A 17,761-nucleotide genomic window follows, 5' to 3' on the forward strand; every position below is an offset into this window, starting at 1 on the left:
CTCTTCCCTGTGCCTTCTAATAGTCGCTGCTGATGCCCTGTGAGGGCATCCCCAGGCTGTGTCGGGGCTTTTGGAGCTCCAGGAAAACCAGCAGGAAGTAGGGGTGCAGGTCTAACTCCGAGCACGCGGCTCTTTTGTGCATGGTGGGCAGCAAGAACGGCTCCTACCAGCGAGTCCTTCTACAGCTTCACAAGGGTTGGACATCCCGACTGTCTAGGAAAACATGGGGGGGGGGGGAGGACACACGTACGAGGTGTTGATGGACTATGAAATGCGTTTAAAAATGTGCTCGTCATAGAAAGGACACTTTTATACATAGGATTTTATTTTGCACTGCTGTAACAATTTCATTCTAGACCAAGGGAGAAAAAGAAAGGATAAAACCACCACAGTGAGTAAACGACTAAAGCTTTTCTACTTTAACAGGATTTTCCATCTGGTAGATTTATTTTCATCATATCCCCTCAGAACAGACAGTAAGCTTACCATATTTGAAAGATTATAGATAGGTTGCACTGAAAGAAAAATTTTACACAGTCACTGTACATCAAGGCTGACAAACTGTCCTGCATGAAAAATATACTTAGAAATCGTGTGAATAGAAGGGAACATTATTGTGTCTAAGGGAAGATTAAAGTGGCATGGCATGCCCTCTCCATGTGGTACTCAGTCTTGGAGTCGCTTAGTGTTGGGATTTCTGCTTCAGCCCTTCCCACCCATCACACTGTTTTTACCCAACAGCACTCATTAAGGCAAACAAATCCTTCTGTGAAGCGGTCTCAAGAAATTGTGGACAAATAGCAAACTTTCGGCATTAAAACAGGTTAACACATACACAGCCTTTAGTAATACACAAGCTTATTTTTCTTGGACTAGTGACAAGAAAAGATGAACATGCTCATTAATGATGTCAAAAAGTTTAGAAGTCAGTGTCCAAGCAATTCCTAACAATGCTTCTGTAGCTTCAAGCTCCGGACAGTGTAGAATTTATGCAAATGCATTAGACTTCAAGCTTGGCAAATCACACCCAAGCAGGTTAATAAACTATATATACAGAAAGCAAATGATAAATACAGAATTCAAAGAGTCCTTCTGTCTTTCTTTATATCCTTGAAAATTGACAAACTGTTTGAGGACAGTCCTATAATATTAAACATTAGGTAACCACAGGTGTTGGGAAACCTAACTACACAAACTGATTTAAAATACTCACCATGACTTTGTAGTGTTTAATACAATTCAGCTCGTAGTTAAGGGCACAAGACAACATTTAACAAAAATAATCACATCAATTGACCTAGAAATCAAATGCAAATAGATATGAATACAATCTCCAAAATCTGTCTTTTTAAGTGAACATTAACCATTTATTCAAAGGTATACAAGAATCTGAAGGATTAAAGTCTCCTGTGACATAAAGCCATTTCAGATAGTTTCATGTCTCAGCTGAGCACGAGGAAGGAGGGGGACAGAGTGCGTGGCTCCACTGGGCAGCTAGCCGCTAACAAGGGACTCAACAGCAGCCTCCCCCTGCCTGCTGTCCGCCTTGGTTGCCTGCGTGCGTTGCATTGGTAGCAGCATGCTGAGGGCCAATTTTAATGCCATTTGCCTGAAGTAAAAGAGAATAGGACTATAAATCACAACAGACCCAACCTGAGCAGCCAGTAGACTAAGTCGATTTTTCTAAAGAATTCACCTAATTCTCAGTGATTAAATTTCACCAAACAACTCTAAACTCTATTTCAAGTAGATTTTTTGAGAGCAGGTGGTTTCTTCTTTTTAGAAAGAGCACGGAGAAATGTCCCTGAGAGGAGTCTGTCATGGTATTGGTCAGCAGGTTCAGATAATGATGCTTGTCAGAGGGTTTCATAGTGCAGACTTCACTTGGAACAATTAGTACAGGGAACGACTATTAGAGGATAAAAGTATCCAGAGTCTTTGCTGCTCTGACAGGACGTGAAACCTTCCCTCTAGACAGCATTTCTGCTCCATGTTGAATCAGCTGTGCAGGCTCAGGGGACATGCGTGTTCTGTGTCATCAATAATTTCTATGATCCCCCAAAGACATGGCACATTGCCAAGAACCCACACACAGAGTGGTTCTTTCATTCGTCAAACTCACACTTATGTCTTAACACTCACTCCCTCAAGTGGATTTTACCTAAAAAACACAACACTTGGAGAAAAGTCATACAGTAGCTCCAGAAACTAAGCTCTTAAGGAAACTTTACGTCACAGTAAATCTCAGATTTATGGTGCTTGGCAGTTACGGTGCAGCAAGAGCAGCCTTGGGGCTTCTGGCACCGGCTCAGTATTGACAGCGGCTGACGTGGTTTCTTTTCGCTCTTTTGACTCCCCTTTAATAAAAAGCATGCCCTATGGCTCATTGGTTCTGCCCCCTCTGGGCCGGTAGCAACTTCTTGAGGAATCAAGAAGTCAGCCTTGGCATCAGGCCAAATAAATAGCATGGCCTGTTGGCTCCTGACAGCACATTACTGTCAAAGCCTCAGAAGGAAGAGCAAAGCAGTCAGCTACTACAGGAAACCAGAGAAAAACAGCACGCGTGCCCTGTACACAGAGGCCCAATTACTGTTCAGTTCGTAGGGAGGGCATCAGACTCTGAATGGTGTCACCTTTAAATTAACTCAAAAAGTATTGCCATGTAAGTATAAAGGTAAGATTTAAACCCATGAAAATTAAAAACAGTAAGTGCTTTTTGGAAAGCCAAGGCAAGCAGTTGATAGCCTCATTTAAGTACAGGCCAAGAGCATCTCTTAGCTGTCTTAATACAAAGTAACAGAAATGCTTATTATGAAAGTGACAACATGCTCTATTCACATAAACATTTTGAAATAAGGATAAGCACAGAGGGGAATTTAGGCCAAAATGACAGCTAGAGGACATTCTCAATCATCTAAAATATCACACTTTATCCTAATCATATTAATCAAATTGTGCTCAAAATAACACTAGGGAAAGCCATGCCAACTGTTAATTATATGCATTTATTCAGTCTCTTGAAAAAAAAAGTGTTTTGCTCTAATAGTCATTTCCAATTGGGAATTGCCTTCTCTCCTATGAGAAGAGTGTGTTGCACAAGTCCACAGGACATGCATTCACACACACACTAGGATATTACTCTCCACAGCATAAGCACATCTGATAAATCCAGGTTTTCTTTACAACCTAGGGGATGCATATTATTTTTCATTGTTGGACATGACTAGAATGGGCCATTTACTTTAATCCAATTTCATAAAGTGGTCCTCTACTAGAACATGAACAGGTTACTGCTGAATTATAGTATAAGCACCTACCCACTGTACTATACACACCAGGCAACATGAACACCTACCTACTGTACCATACACATCAGGTAACATGAGCATCTATCTACCTACTGTAATACATGTACCAGACTTTCAGTAAGAGGATTGCTAACTAATGTGGCAAAGTATCATTAACTGACCCATTTTAGGAAAACTAAATAAATAAACAAAATCATGGCTCCAAATATTAAGTAGATGTCAACTCAAAATTAGTGTTTAGTCAACAGTATTTGCATGTACATACCTCATTATTAATGTCAAAGACCCCTTCTTGGATTTTTTCATAAATTTCTTTTGCTGTGTTAATAAATGCCTGAAAAACATAGAGATAGGTTAATATGACTCAAAATCACAAGAGTAAAAGAACACTATATAAAAGTTCTATGGGACTGAAGAGATGACTTACGGCTAAGAGAGCTTGCTGCCAAAGGACTTCTGGTTCCCAGCACCCATGCTGGGTGGTTCACAACCACCTGTAACTCCAACTCCAGTGGATCTGATACCCTCTTCTGCCTCTATGGGCATCCCACTCTAACCATGACAATGATGGTAATGAAGAACGCCAGAGAACTGGAGCTGGCTCAGAGCTTAAAAATACTTGCCATAAAAACTTGACAATCTGTGTCTTATTCCCAAAATGAGAGAACAGCCTCCTGAAATATCTTCAGACCTCCGTATATAAGCCATGGTGTCACACACACACACACACAGTTTGATAATATATCATGACATTTGGCACATGAAATCGTTTGTATAACCTTAATAATAAATGACAAAAATCATAATCATCTCAACAGATGCATAAAGAGCAGGACAAAATTCAACATTTAGCATGAAAACATCCAATAAAGTAGGAATACAATGGAATGCTCGAGTGATGATAAAGCATCTAGACAGTGGTTCTCAGCCTAATGCTTTGACCCTTTAACAATGTTTCTCACCCTCCTTAACTCTTGAGACCCTTTAACACAGTGGTTCTCAGCCTCCCTAATGCTGGAGCCCTTTAAAACAGTGCTTTTCATCCTCCTTAATGCTAGGACCCTTTAATACAGTTCCTTGTGTCAGAAAATTATTTTGCTGCTACTTCATAACTGTAATTTGCTACTGTTATGAATTGTACTGTAAATATCTGATGTGTCTCCAAACGGTTGTGACCCCCAACTGCTGATGTAAGATGAGGCACATCTGACAGCATCCTCACTGGTGAAGAAAGAATCCCTCCTGTAACCTAAGGGAAGAAGGATGCATGCCCATCCTCATTTGCATCATCAGCATTATAGTCGTAACAGCTGGAACACAAAAACAACATGAACTTTCACCCACTAGTGAGTGGAAACTACAACATGGACTAGTGATTAACAGACACTTAGCCATTTAAAGGACAAAGGTTTGGGCTATAATATGGATAACCCTTGGAAACATGATGCATAAAACAAATAAGACACATATAATTCAGCCCCATTTCTAAGAAATGTCAGAATGGTCAATATCCATTTTCATGGACAGAACATACATTATTGGTTACGACAGAGGGTTGAAGGAGGAAATGACAGTTTCTTTGCAGGGTGATGGAAATGTTCTTGAATTATTAGACAATGGTGATAGTTTGTGCAACTCTGTAAATAATTCAAGCTTACCTAAATGTACACTTTGAGAGTGGATCTTACGATAAAGTGAATTTTATCTCCAAAGCAAATACACAAGGTGTGTGTGGGGGGGGGGGGAGCTTCCTAATGAAATTTTATGCACGAGAACCCATGTCAACTAGGTATATTTCACACATGCTAACATGTTTGCACCAGCTGACTTTAGAGGATGATTTCAGTGGACAATGTCCCACATGGTACTCTTTTGCCATACTCTGTAACCTGAACCACAGAGTCAGAGGCAGGGCAGGGCAGGAGGTCAGAGTGTCTGTCAGGGAAGCCTAAGGACCTGAGCTCAGGCCCAGCGCCCCTACGAGACAGAAGGGAGACATCAACTGGAAGCTCATGTAGGCTGCACAGTGGCAGAGACTCCTTTGTGTGGCTTCTCTCACACACCTTCTCTCTCAACAAACCCTTAAAGAGTGAAAGAATCCGATTCAGATGATAAAGGGATACTGTTCACACAGAATAATTCTGTCTTCTCCTACCCAGTGTACTACTGTATCATCCCAAATTAAGTCTGCAAATTTTCCATAAGTGTTCATGTAGACTATTTAAGGTATTTGATGTAAATATTACTAGTGCTACAGAGGGCATACAAACTGTGGTAGGATTTAAACTATCAGAGTTGGGGAAAAAAATAGAAAAGATTATTAATCAGTATTATGTGGGAAGGAATCTTCAAGTGGTTGATGAAAATTCATAGGCCTTTTCCTTAACCACCAGTACAGATTTGATGGAAAATTTGAGAAGTAAAGGGCTCATGGAGAGGAACAAATCATAACTCCCCTCTTTTCAACACTGGAAACGTTTGATTGCTGAAGCTCTATCATAGCTTTTGTTTCCCAACTGACAGACTGATATGTTTTCACCTTTAAAGGCCTTTCCATCCCCTGCAGCTCAATTACTGTACCAAGCACACCCCAGTCAGCAAAGGAGATCTGAATGACTGTGGCAGGAACACAGAGGTGTGGGTATGCATAAATTCTAAGTGGTTGGTGTGGATCATCACAGAGGGTCATGAGAATTAATCACTGAAGATCCACAAAGGCACTCAGGATGCAAGGATTTTTTCGTGTGCGTGCTGGCATTGAAGTGAAGGGAGAAATTGGCTCTTAGTCAACTAAGAACAGATTCACATTCTGAAAACTGAAATTATCTCTATAAATAAGTAAAAATTGAACTTTATTTCTAATAATGAGTCAATTACAATAACGGCCTCAGAAACTTGGCTAACTGAATCAAAAGACAAGGACTCGTGAGTTTGCTGTTTCTCCTATAAGGTAACATGTGTGTGCATGCCACCAATGCCAGACAGACTACAAGGTCCCACATATGTAGGGGAGCCATGTGTGCATGCTAACATAATTCTAGACAAGACTACAAGGTCCCAAATAGGTAGGGTATCATGTCTGAGAGTGCAACATTAGTATTGCTAAATAGAATTATAAGGCCTTGCATATGGACTGTAACTTCACAGAAACAAACAGCTCTAAGCCTAACCTAGTATACAAAGACTCATTCAGTTAAGCAAACTGTTGTTTTACCAACTTACAAGAAATCACTGAAAAACTGGCATAAGAAAGCCATACTAACTTTATTCCCTAAGCAGTATTTAACTATTTTATTAAGCACTTTCAAAAGCAGAGGTGTAACACACATTTGTGATGTATTTCATATCTGGGAGGCATGAAATTAATTTTCTTTGAATTGAAATCTATAGATGGTTAAGTATTTTTCATTATAATTTGGTCTGTCAATGGAGGATAAAGCCACCTCTATTCTGCAATTCTCTGATTTTACACTGAAGACACTGAAGACCTTCTACTTTTCCCAGTACAATATAGAGAGAGTATTATATAAATGTACTAGTTTTACATACTTCAAATAAAAATTAACATTTATTGTATGCTATCAGGCAACTAATGACTAATTTTAATGATTATTTACAATGTGAAATTCAGAATGTCAGCACCCCCCCTCCCTCCGAGACAGGGTTTCTCTGTGTAGCCCTGGCTGTTCTGGAACTAGCTCTGTAGACCAGGCTGTCCTCAAACTCACAGAGATCTGCCTGCCTCTGTCTCCCGAGTGCTGGGATTAAAAGCATGACACCAATGCCCAGCTAGCATACCCACTTAAAAATCTATGGCTATTGGCTAAAATGGAAGATTCTTCAAATACAATGACCATTAAGCCCCTCCCCACCCACCCAAATCAAACAAACTTCGAGGCTGACATCACTGGGATCACAGATAAAATCTCTTCCTTCAATGTAAAAATTTTAGTAATGAGGAAATATAGAATGATGTAATAATAAGAGACTGGCTGGGATTTAAAATGGTGATTTTAATGGAGATAGCTCAATGGTTAACAGTACTTGGTGCCCTTGCAGAGAAACCAGGTTCAATTCCCAGGACCTACATGGCAGCTCATAACTGTCTATAACTTCTAATTCCAGGGCATCAAATGTCCTCTTCTGACTCCCACAGGTATCAGGGACATACATGGTGAACATACATACATACATACATACATACATACAAACAAAATACTCACATACTTAAGAACAAGACAATTCTAATCTCACCCTTCATTTCTTATCAGTTGTCACAGACATATTTTTCAAGTGTTGTTTCATGCTGTCAATCTGACAAGATTTAAGGTCACCTAAGAGACAAGCCTTTGGGCATGCCTGAGAGGGATACTCCGGATTAGGTTAGACTCTGGGCAGGCCTGAGGGGTTATGTAGACTAGGTTGGACTCTGGCAGGCCTGCGAAGGGTTATATAGACTGCATTAGGCCCTGGGCAGGCCTGGAGAGGTAATGTAGAATAAGCTGGATTCTGGGCACGCCTGTGAAGAGTTATGTATACTGTGTTAGGCCTTGGGCAGGCCTGAGAGGGGTCATGTAGGCTAGGCTGGACTCTGGGCAGGCCTGTGAAGGTCTAGGTTAGGCCCTCAACAGGCCTGAGAGGGGTCATGTAGATTGGTAGCTGAGATGGAAAGACCCACCATGAACTGGGTAGCACCCTTATATGGACTATTGTTCTGAACCCAATAGAAGAAAGGGTTTGATTCTCAGAACACCAGCATTGATCTTCCTGCCTCTTCCCTGTGAACATAGTATGACAGCTGCCTCAAGCTTCGTCATCAAACATTCCTGCTATGAGGCGCTCACACTCTACACCTGAATAAACCCTTCCTGAAGCTGCTTTTTTTCCAGGCAGTTTTTCCTGGCAACATATAGAGTAGCTAGAACAGTTTTTGGCTTTGTTCTGTGAGACAGCGTCTGACTATGCAGCCCTGCTAGCCTCATAACTCCCGACTCTCTGCCGCAGCCTTCTGGAATTACATTCATATGCCACAGTGCCTGGCTCAACTGTTGGTTTTGGTTTATAAAGATCTTTTTGAGGGGAAATCATTTAAGACCTTACTAAGGAGAAGGGGGCAAGCAACAAGGAAACATTAATAGATATTAATATTAGCTGAGAAAATGGTGTCAAATTAGTTCCCTATAAGCACTGTAAAACAATGTTCTGCACATACATGTTTATGAACCCCAGACAATGTCCTTGTAGCTGTGTGTCTGGGAATTCTTTGCCCCTGTGCACTGAGTGCCCCGCTTTAGCACTGTGGCCCTCTTCGTGTCCAGTCTTCCCCTCCCACCATTCCTTGATTAATTGCCACAATTAGTCCTTCCCATCCATTTTCTTCATTAGCCATTACTTCTCTTACCTTCTACTTTAGGCACTGTTCTTCCAACGCTTGGTGGCAGTTAACTGACTGGTACTAGTATATGGCAAATTTTCAGGGATTTGTACCGCCAGTACAAACTAAATATATAAAACCACAAGACCTGAGAGATGCAGGCCTGTGGGTGAAGCACAGTTGGGAAGCAACAGGCCTGGCCTACATACATTCTGCCTGGTTTGACCCCAGCCCCACACATACTGGGTGACCCCAGCCCACGGGTGGTGACGGCAGGGGATCAGCAGTGGAGAGCCATCATCCTTGGCTTCACAGTGGGTTTGAGGTCACCCTGGACTACATCAGACCCTGTCTACAAACAGACACCCACCCACCCACTAAAAACGGGGGCATAATTCAAGTATAAGCTCAGCTAACACACACAAGTGTCACAGACAAGGGCACCTAGCTAAGTGTCAAGTGCAAGACACAGACACGAAAGGATGTCTTTTCCACCCCCACTGAGCTAAAACCAGTTGGCTGGGATAATCTAAGCACAAGAGCTCACATTTTAGGCCAAGACAGAGAAAAGTGCTTCCTGCATTAACTGATAGAAGATGTGCACTGGGTGGCAGTGGCCCCTAACACACAACATACATAATACTCCGAGAGCTGACTGGAGAGAGACAGGGGTGCACAGCGGTTTTATTATGGCTTTACAGCTTTTAAGCTAAACATTTAATTCCTGTGTACCATACTGCCATCTGGTGGCAGGACAGAAATGACAACGTCTGTGAAGTCTGACTTGAGAAAACCTCTCCTAGTACCCTGGTTAGATGCTAGAGAACAAGACAAGTGACCTGCAGGACTCTCTCTAAGCTGGGAAACACGATGAAACCAGAACCGTTGTCTAATTTTCTCCTCAAATGCCAAAAGCATGTATCAATTTGCCTGTGCTAAAATAATAACCAATAATTATGAAGTACTTATTATGGGAAATCACTAACTAAGCTTTATATTTTTCCCTAAAAGAAATTCAAGTTATGTCTAGGAAAATCAAAGGTTAAGTTTACAGGGATGCAGTTTTGTCTCTAACTAGTACAGCACTGAGGGCGGAACCAGGCTCTTCTGTTCACACCTCTCTCCCTCCCTCCCTCCCTCCCTCCCTCCCTCCCTTCCTCCCTCCCTCCCTCCCTCCCTCCCTCCCTCATGTGTAGCTTGAGACGCACTGCTCCATAGGAGAAAGGGTGCTGGCGCTTCCGTCAGAAAGCCCTGTAAATACTGCAGAGTGCATGCATGGTGGTCAATGCTCTTTGGTCAACTCTTGGTTAACTAAAAGAAAACACTGAAAAGTGAATTAGCTGCAAGTCATGCCTAGAGGGAGTCATGCCTAAAGACACACCAAGCCAGGACAAACAGCGATGGGGTCGTCCTATGAAAACACTGGGCAAATTTCACTATCACAGAGTTTAAATACAGACCTCCTCTGACTTCTATAACTTTATTTGCAGCCTGCGTAATTTATTTTAGTGCAAGAGGTCACAGAACAGCGACTTTTAACCCCCCTGGAGGCTAACTGAAGCCAGTCTGCCGCAGCTGCGTTCACTCCCCGTCTTTCCACAATGGCTGCAGTGCCCAACCAGCAGTGGGCAAGGAAGGCCTTTTCTTCACATACTAGCATTTGCTGCGTCGTGAAGGTCAAGAGAGCTCGGTAGCTAGAGAAAGCATTCCTCCCAGAACTCTAAGCCTTTGTGTACCTTTCTGGTTCCATACACACTTCTAACCTAGGTAAAATGGATGCAGGGGAGAAAAGAACTGTCAAGTGGATAAAAGACTAGGAAGAAAGCCGGGCAGCGGTAGCACTCGGGAGGCAGAGGCAGAGGCAGGGGAATTTCTAAGTTTGAGGCCAGCCTTATCTATACAGTGAGTTCCAGGACAGTCAGGGCTACACAAGGAAACGCTGTCTCAAAAAAGGAGAAGAAAAATGAAAACTACTAAGAGTTTCCTAACCCAACCAAGTTGAAATGCCTACCATCAAGAAACCCAGTGACAACAAATACGGGTGAGGGTGTGGGGAAAAGCCCTTATACACTGCTCCTGGGAACGGGGAGCTGGGGCAGCAACGGTGGAAACAAACTATTACTGGAGGGTTCGCACAAGCGAAAAACAAACTACCATGTGACCCGCCAAAGGATTCCTGGGCATATTGCAAAGTCAGATGTGTTTACTTACATGTATAAATATTCTGCCTGCATGTACGTATGTACACCACATGCATGCCTGGTGCCCAGGGTGGTTAGAAAAGGGCATCACATTGCCTACAGCTACACGTCTCTTAGGCCACCGTGTAGGTGCTGGAACTAGAACCCAAGACCTCTGCAAGAGCAATAAGTGCTCTTAATCCCTGAGCCATCTCCCTGGCTTCCAAAGAATGTTCATGTTCTATCAGAGACACTTGCGCACCATTATTGCTCTCAGCCAGGTAATGGACCAGCCTAGATGTCCATCAACAGAAGGATAAACAAAATGGGATACATACACAAATAAAGAAAAATAAAAGCATGACATCTGTAGGATACAAATGTTAGTTATATAAAATAGCTGGATTCAGAAAGTCAACTTTCATGTTTCCTGCCATATGTAAAGGTTTTTATGTATTTGCGTCTGTGTTTGTGTGCATACATGGGCATAGGCCATGGGACCAGAGAGAAGACAGAGAGTAGAAGAGTGGTCTTGAGCAAGGGGAATGAGGTTAATAGAACACATGTGACACAAAAGCAGAACGGGGAACCTAACGCCTAAACCCAAACGTGGTGTGCACGGGCTGTCACAGAGGTTTTAAAGGCTGTAGCGTAACAGGCTTTAAAGGCTGGAAGATCTCAGACAACAGTGTACAAGACTGAGAAACGAAGACAGGCAGTCTCATACCAATGAAGCAACAGGGGAAAAGTGGCAGAGATGAATGGAGTGAGTGGCTGAAGGATGAGAGGAAACATGAAGGAGACATACTGGAAGCTGGATGTGAAGAGTCAGGACTCTATGTCAGTGTGGCCAGCCTATGCCCACAGGTCTCAAGAACCCTCACAAGCACTCTAGGGGAGCTGCACTTTAACAAGACGATATCTAAACTTGAATTTAAGGGAACTCTCCACTCAACCTTGAGAAGTTTGGAGAGGCAGAAAGAGATTGTATCACTAAGCTAAAGAAGCTGTTTCTAAGAGTAGCCAAAGGTCCCAAGAGACTGTTTACAGTAGGAATGGAAATTATGTGTTAGCTATGGCAATCATAAAAGTAGATGAGTTCACCCATGGAGAAACACTAAGTAAAAAGTGTGGTGATACCTTGTTTAGGCTATAACAAATAAAGCTTGCCTGAAGAGTAGCGTGCAGGGCTAGCCACACTAGTCAGCCATAGGGGACAAGCAGTGGTGGTACACGCCTTTAATTCCAGCTGTTGGGAGACAGAGACAGACTGATCTCTGTTAGTTCAGGACGCCTTGGGCTCCATGAAACTGATCCAGTCTAAAAGAGAAGCAGAGCTCACGCAAAGGTGATCCTAGCACTTGGGATCACACGCCTTTAATCTCAGCACTAGGGAGGTGGAGACAGGAGTGATAAACGTGGGCAGAGAGAGAGGGCAGAGAGAGAGGGGGCAGAGAGAGAGGGGACCAGAACGCAAGAGCAGACAGGAGCTCAGTGCAGCCTGGGGCAGTCAGTCTGAGGATGGCGTCAGGCAGGCCCGCTCCTTTGGTAGACGTAGGAACTGCAGTGGCTGGCTGCTCTGCTTCTCTGACTCTGAATTTTAATTACTAAGACCTATTACGTTAGATCAAGGAAACTCCCAATGGAGACTGGAAGAGAACACACCCAGAACCAGAGAGGCAGGCTTATAAGACAGTGGAGACTTGACTTTGCCCTTTCACGCTGCTGGGAGGAGTGGCTAGAAGAGGAAGGGGTGGAGTCACAAGAAGAGGGTTTGAAACATGATGCCCGAGGGGAAGGGCAGGAAGTGCACTGCTGGCCTTTCCTGTGTGGTAAGTGAATTGGAGGCAGCATTGCAGCAGGAGTCTTGGGCAATCTACACACATAGTGTCCCGGGAGACCACTCACCTAAGACAACCCATCTTTACAAAAGAATTACAAGACAGTAGTTTGTGTGCTGCCTGCCGCATGTACGTGGTACCATCAAGTCAGAGGGGAAAAACACGACACACTGGGCTGTGTTAACAGATTCACAATTTCCCCCAAATACACACACAGGACATGTTATAATACCGAGTCACTCACTGCAGCATCCGTGTCAGAAGCAGTCCACTGAACAGAGTAGATGCTGCCTTTGCTCCTTCTTTTAGGCCATCAGTGAAATAAAGCATTTTAAATATTGAAGTCCTACTATCTTTTTACAGAAAGGTCACATAAGGACTTGTGTCATACTTAACACAATTTTACTAACTTAATAATGAGAAAAGTAAATTCAGCATTCAAGGATTCATAAAGTATATTTTAATATTTATAGTCTACTAAAATACTTTATAGAGGACTACATTTAATTAAAGTTGGTTATTAGCATTTAAAGATTCATTTATAGTTTGTGTGCTTAAGTGTAGTGTCTGTATGTGTCTATGTGCACTGCATGTATGTAGGTGCCCACAGAGGCTAGAAGATGGCATCAGTTCTCCTATAACCGGATTTTCAGATTGTTGTGAACTCCCTTGTGGGTGCTGGGAACTGAATCCAAGTCCTTTGGAATAGCAGCCAGTGCCCTTCACCACTTAGTGACCTCTTAACCCACCAAGTTAGTTGTTATTTTTTGATCAATTTTTTTATTTTGACATAATTGTCAACTGTTATGCAAGTGTATGAAGTAATATAGTCACCTAGTATGGCTTCTCAAGTTTTCCTACTGGTGTTTTCCTAGAAAACCATAGTACACCGTTACAACCAAAATACCAAAAGACAACCAACCAACCAAACAAATAAAAAGATAATTATTTTAAGAGTGTGTGGTAGTTGAATAAGAATGGCCCCATAGTCTGATCTATTTGAATACTTAGTCACCAGGAAGTAGAACTCTTTGGTAGAATTAGAGAGATTAAGTAAGATACGAGCTTGTTGGAGGAAATGTGTTTTTGGGGGTGGGTTTTAAGGTTTCAAAAGTCCGTATCAGGCCCAATCTCTTTCTCTTCTTTCCTGCAGCCTGCAGATAAGGAAGTAGAAGTCTCGGCTACTTCTCTAGCACCATGTCTGCCTGTAATGTTCCCCACCATGATGACAATGGACTAAGCCTCTGAAACTGCAAGCCAGCCCTCGATTAAATGCTTCCCTTTGAACGAGTTGCCTTGGTCATGGTGTCTCTGTACAGCAATAGAGCAGTGACTAAAGTACTCTTAACTTTCGTCTTTTTATAGCCTCGTGCACTTCCTCCCATGCAACACCCTCCTGGGCCCTGGCAATGACTCATGTGTTCTGCGGACTCCAATTTCATCACCTCAAGGAAGGGGGCAGAAGGAGTCACACAGTGTACTAGGCCTGGTGTTTGCCCTCAGTGAGCTCATTTGCCTGGAGGTTCATCCAGTATTTCATTTATCGACAGTTTTTTTCCATTTTTTTTTTTTTTTAGTAAAAAGTGTCCTTAGATCCAAAGGCTCTAGGTTATTTCTAGCTGGGACTATTATAAATAAAGCTGTTATGAGTATCAGTCAATAGTTTTCTGTGTAGATACTCATTTCTCTTGAGTAAGTGCCCAGGAGTGTAACTGCTAAGTTGTGGTAGCTCCATTTTAGTGTAGACTGCGAAAATGTGTTGCAGGGTGGCTGTGTCACTCAGCCCTACCAGCCAAGTGTGAATATCTATAGTCTCCATTCCCCACCTGCCCCTGCCCCTCATGTGGACTACTGTGGTAGGCCTGGTGCTATCTCCTTGAGGACTGACTACTGTTTGAGAAAATGTCTCATTATGGAGCATTTGCAGGCCAGGAACTCATTGTGTAGCCCAGGCTGGCCTCAACTCAGAGATCCACCTGCCCCTGTCCCTGCCTCTGTTTCCCGAGTGCTGGGACTAAAGATGTGCGCTGTGCCCCACCACTACCCAGCTGATACTTTTGTTTTTATAGTATAGATTTTGGTCTTTTATCGGATCTGGGTTTAAAGAGTGCTTTCTCTTGGTGTGCAGAGCTGTCTGTCTATCTCCATTAGAATCTTTCATAGAGCATGAGTTCTGGAAGGTCATTTATGAATCTTTCTTTTTAAGAATTATTCTCATATGAGGGGGGAGAGGGGAGAGAGAGAATAATATTCCTTTGGAGGCAAATATGCCTACGTCCTAAGTGTCCAGCTGTTTTCTCTGCTAAAAGATAGACAGTTGAACATTTTATACTTTATCTTATCATCCACTCTGAGTTTATTTTCTTGTACAGCATGTGAAACTCCTGGGGCTTGCCTTCAACCACAGCAGTGCCCTTTGTTACCAGGTGGTCTCTTCACTGATATGTCCTTGTTAAGTCAGCTGTATCTGTGAAAAGATTCTAAGCTGCATACTCTGCTCCGTAGCTATGCACCGCTACCCTTCATTAGCATCAGTCTTAGTGGTCACAGCTACGAAGACCCTGAAACCAAGAAGTGAGACTCATCCTGCTTTTTCCTTCTCTTTGCTCCTGTATTCCTTCTGCCTCTCTGTAGGGATTTTACACTATTATTCCCTACATGTACTAAACAGAAATGCTGTTAAACCCCTATTGTCTGTAAAGTGTCATTGTCTTAGTGTTCTATTGCTGTGAAGAGACACTCTGACCATGGCAACTCGTACACAGGGTAGCGTTTACTTAGGATCTGCTCCACTGTCATCATGGTGGGGAGCATGAAGGCACACTGGCAGCCATGGTACTGGACGGTAGCTAGGAGTTCTACATCTGGATCAGCAGGCAGCAGGAAGAGAGAGACACTGGGCCTGGTGTGAGCTTCTCAAACTTCAAAGCCCACCCCCAGTGACACACTTCCTCCAACAAGCCCAGGCCATATGTCCTAACCCTTTCAAATAGTGCCACCCTGATATGATACTATACCGTTTTCACTCAAGCAGTCATGACTGAGAAGCTAAATATTCCAAACAAGGAACACGCTATGTTTCTCCATTTACTTAGATCTTTTACTTTATTAGTTTTTGTGGTTCTTATTGTATGTTTTATATGTGCCCCATACAAACAGTCACATACACACATAACTTAGTGTGTTTGGTAATATGCTCATATGGGCCATGTGAATGCAGCAGGTGTCATTCACCTTACTTTTAAAAGTTTTTTAGATGGGTCCCTTTATGTACCCCCCTGGCTGTGTTTGTTACCTAAACCAGACTGGCCATAAACTTAGTGATCCTCCTGCCTCTGCCTCTCAAGGGCTGGGAGTAGGTATGGATCCCTCCCACACTGGGGTTCAGGCATGTGTGATAGCGTCTGACTCTTCTGCAGGACTAATAATTCAAACTCAGGCCTTCTGTCTGCCAAGTCAAGCACTTTACCCATGCTATAAAGATTTTCACCTAAGCATTTAATTTTTATGTGATTATAGGAGTACTGAAATTGGAAGTTCAGGTTTCCATTGTTAGTATTTAAGAGAAATATAATTGAGAATTGATTTTTGTATCCCCCAACCGTGCTGAACTACCTTAATTCTAGACTTTTATCTTGTAAATTCCTGGAATTTTTCCCACTGATGTAGTTAAGACATTCAGATGTCTTCCCCTCACACCCCCCCCCCCCCCGCATCCTGAGCTGTACATCTTCATATTTTCTAATAATAGTGTGCAGGCTAGATAGACATCAACATGCTCACTAGAGCAGAGACAGGCATTTTTTCTTCTTCCTGAACTAAGGGGCAAGACATTAGGCTTTCTGTAATGAAAGACAGCATTAGCTTTAGTTGTATGTGTCCCTGCATACTCTTTAATGATTTGAGGGAATTCTCTTCAATTTTACTTTCTGAGACACCACCCTCAAAGAAAGGAAGGAAGGAAGGAAGGAAAGAAGGAGGGAGGGAGGGAGGGAGGGAGGGAGGGAGGGCATGGATGAATAATGAATTTTATCAAATGCTTTCTTTGTGTCAATTGCTATGATCAGGTTACATGATTCAATTTTGGATACCAAGCAAGCACTGATTATTTTAGAGAAATTCATTTGGCCGTGATATATGTGTCTTTTACACACACACACACACACACACACACACACACACACACACACGTGTGTGTGTGTTGGGGACTTTCGTATGTCTCTCAAGTCTACCCGTCTGTACTTCTCCTTTATTTGTACTGTCTTTGGTTTGGTGTCAGAGCAATATTATTTTCGTGAAATAAGAGGCAAAGTTTTACTTTTTGCTTTCTGGAAAAGATAGTCTAGAACTGATATTCATTTTTTTCTTAAACATTTAGAATTCTCAAAAAACAAAACAACAAAAAACAACCTGAACCTACAGATTTGTTCTGAGGAAGCCATTTTCGTGCGTGTGCGCGCATGTGCATGTTTTGAGACAGGGTCTCTCTACATAGTCCTGGCTGTCCTAGAACTCACTATGTAGACAGGGACTTCAGACTCACAGAGATCCATCTGCCTGCCTCCCAAGTGCTTGGATTAAAGGTGTGGGCCAGCACGCCTGGCTCAGAGAAAGCTTTTAAATTATAAATTCAACTTCCTTAACAGCTTAAAGGACTATGCAAATTAATTATTTCAGGGGCTTCACACATGAAGTTCCTAGAGTGTGGTGACATGCCCACCTTTCTTCTAGACTCTGAGCTAAACACCTCTCCAACTCTTTCCCTGACAAGTAACTCCATGTTTTGTCTTGTTAGGTTAAACACAGTGAAAAATATGCAGTCAAGAAACCTAGCTCTGGCAAAGAATGCCCACAGTTTAGCATTCTTGCCAACATTCACTTCACTGCTACTGTATATCCCAGGAGGAAGTCAGAAGTCTGAATTGGCTCAGTGGCTCCTTCTTTCTGGGTTTCCCCCTCCCTCCCTTTCATACAAGGTTATCTACACAGTCCAGACTGGCCTTGAACTGATGACCCTCTTGCCTCGGCCTGGGAGGCATTACAAGTATGCACTACTGT

The 17,761-nt window shown here is 42.7% G+C and overlaps 1 protein-coding gene across 1 annotated transcript in view; it reads right to left on the reverse strand.

Moving 5' to 3' along the window:
• Positions 1–304: 304 nt before the first annotated feature.
• Positions 305–17,761, reverse strand: part of Rab2a (RAB2A, member RAS oncogene family) — a 66,258-nt gene continuing 48,801 nt past the window's right edge. The window contains exons 7-8 of the mRNA XM_051197391.1: positions 3,574–3,642; positions 305–1,609 (exon numbers count right to left, since the gene is read on the reverse strand). Of these exons, the coding sequence (XP_051053348.1) occupies positions 1,514–1,609; positions 3,574–3,642 (165 nt within the window). The 3' untranslated portion in view covers positions 305–1,513. The remainder of the gene's footprint in view (positions 1,610–3,573; positions 3,643–17,761) is intronic.

This window comes from Phodopus roborovskii, unplaced genomic scaffold, assembly GCF_943737965.1.
Source record: "Phodopus roborovskii unplaced genomic scaffold, PHOROB, whole genome shotgun sequence".
In the NCBI taxonomy this organism is placed as follows: Eukaryota; Metazoa; Chordata; class Mammalia; order Rodentia; family Cricetidae; genus Phodopus; species Phodopus roborovskii.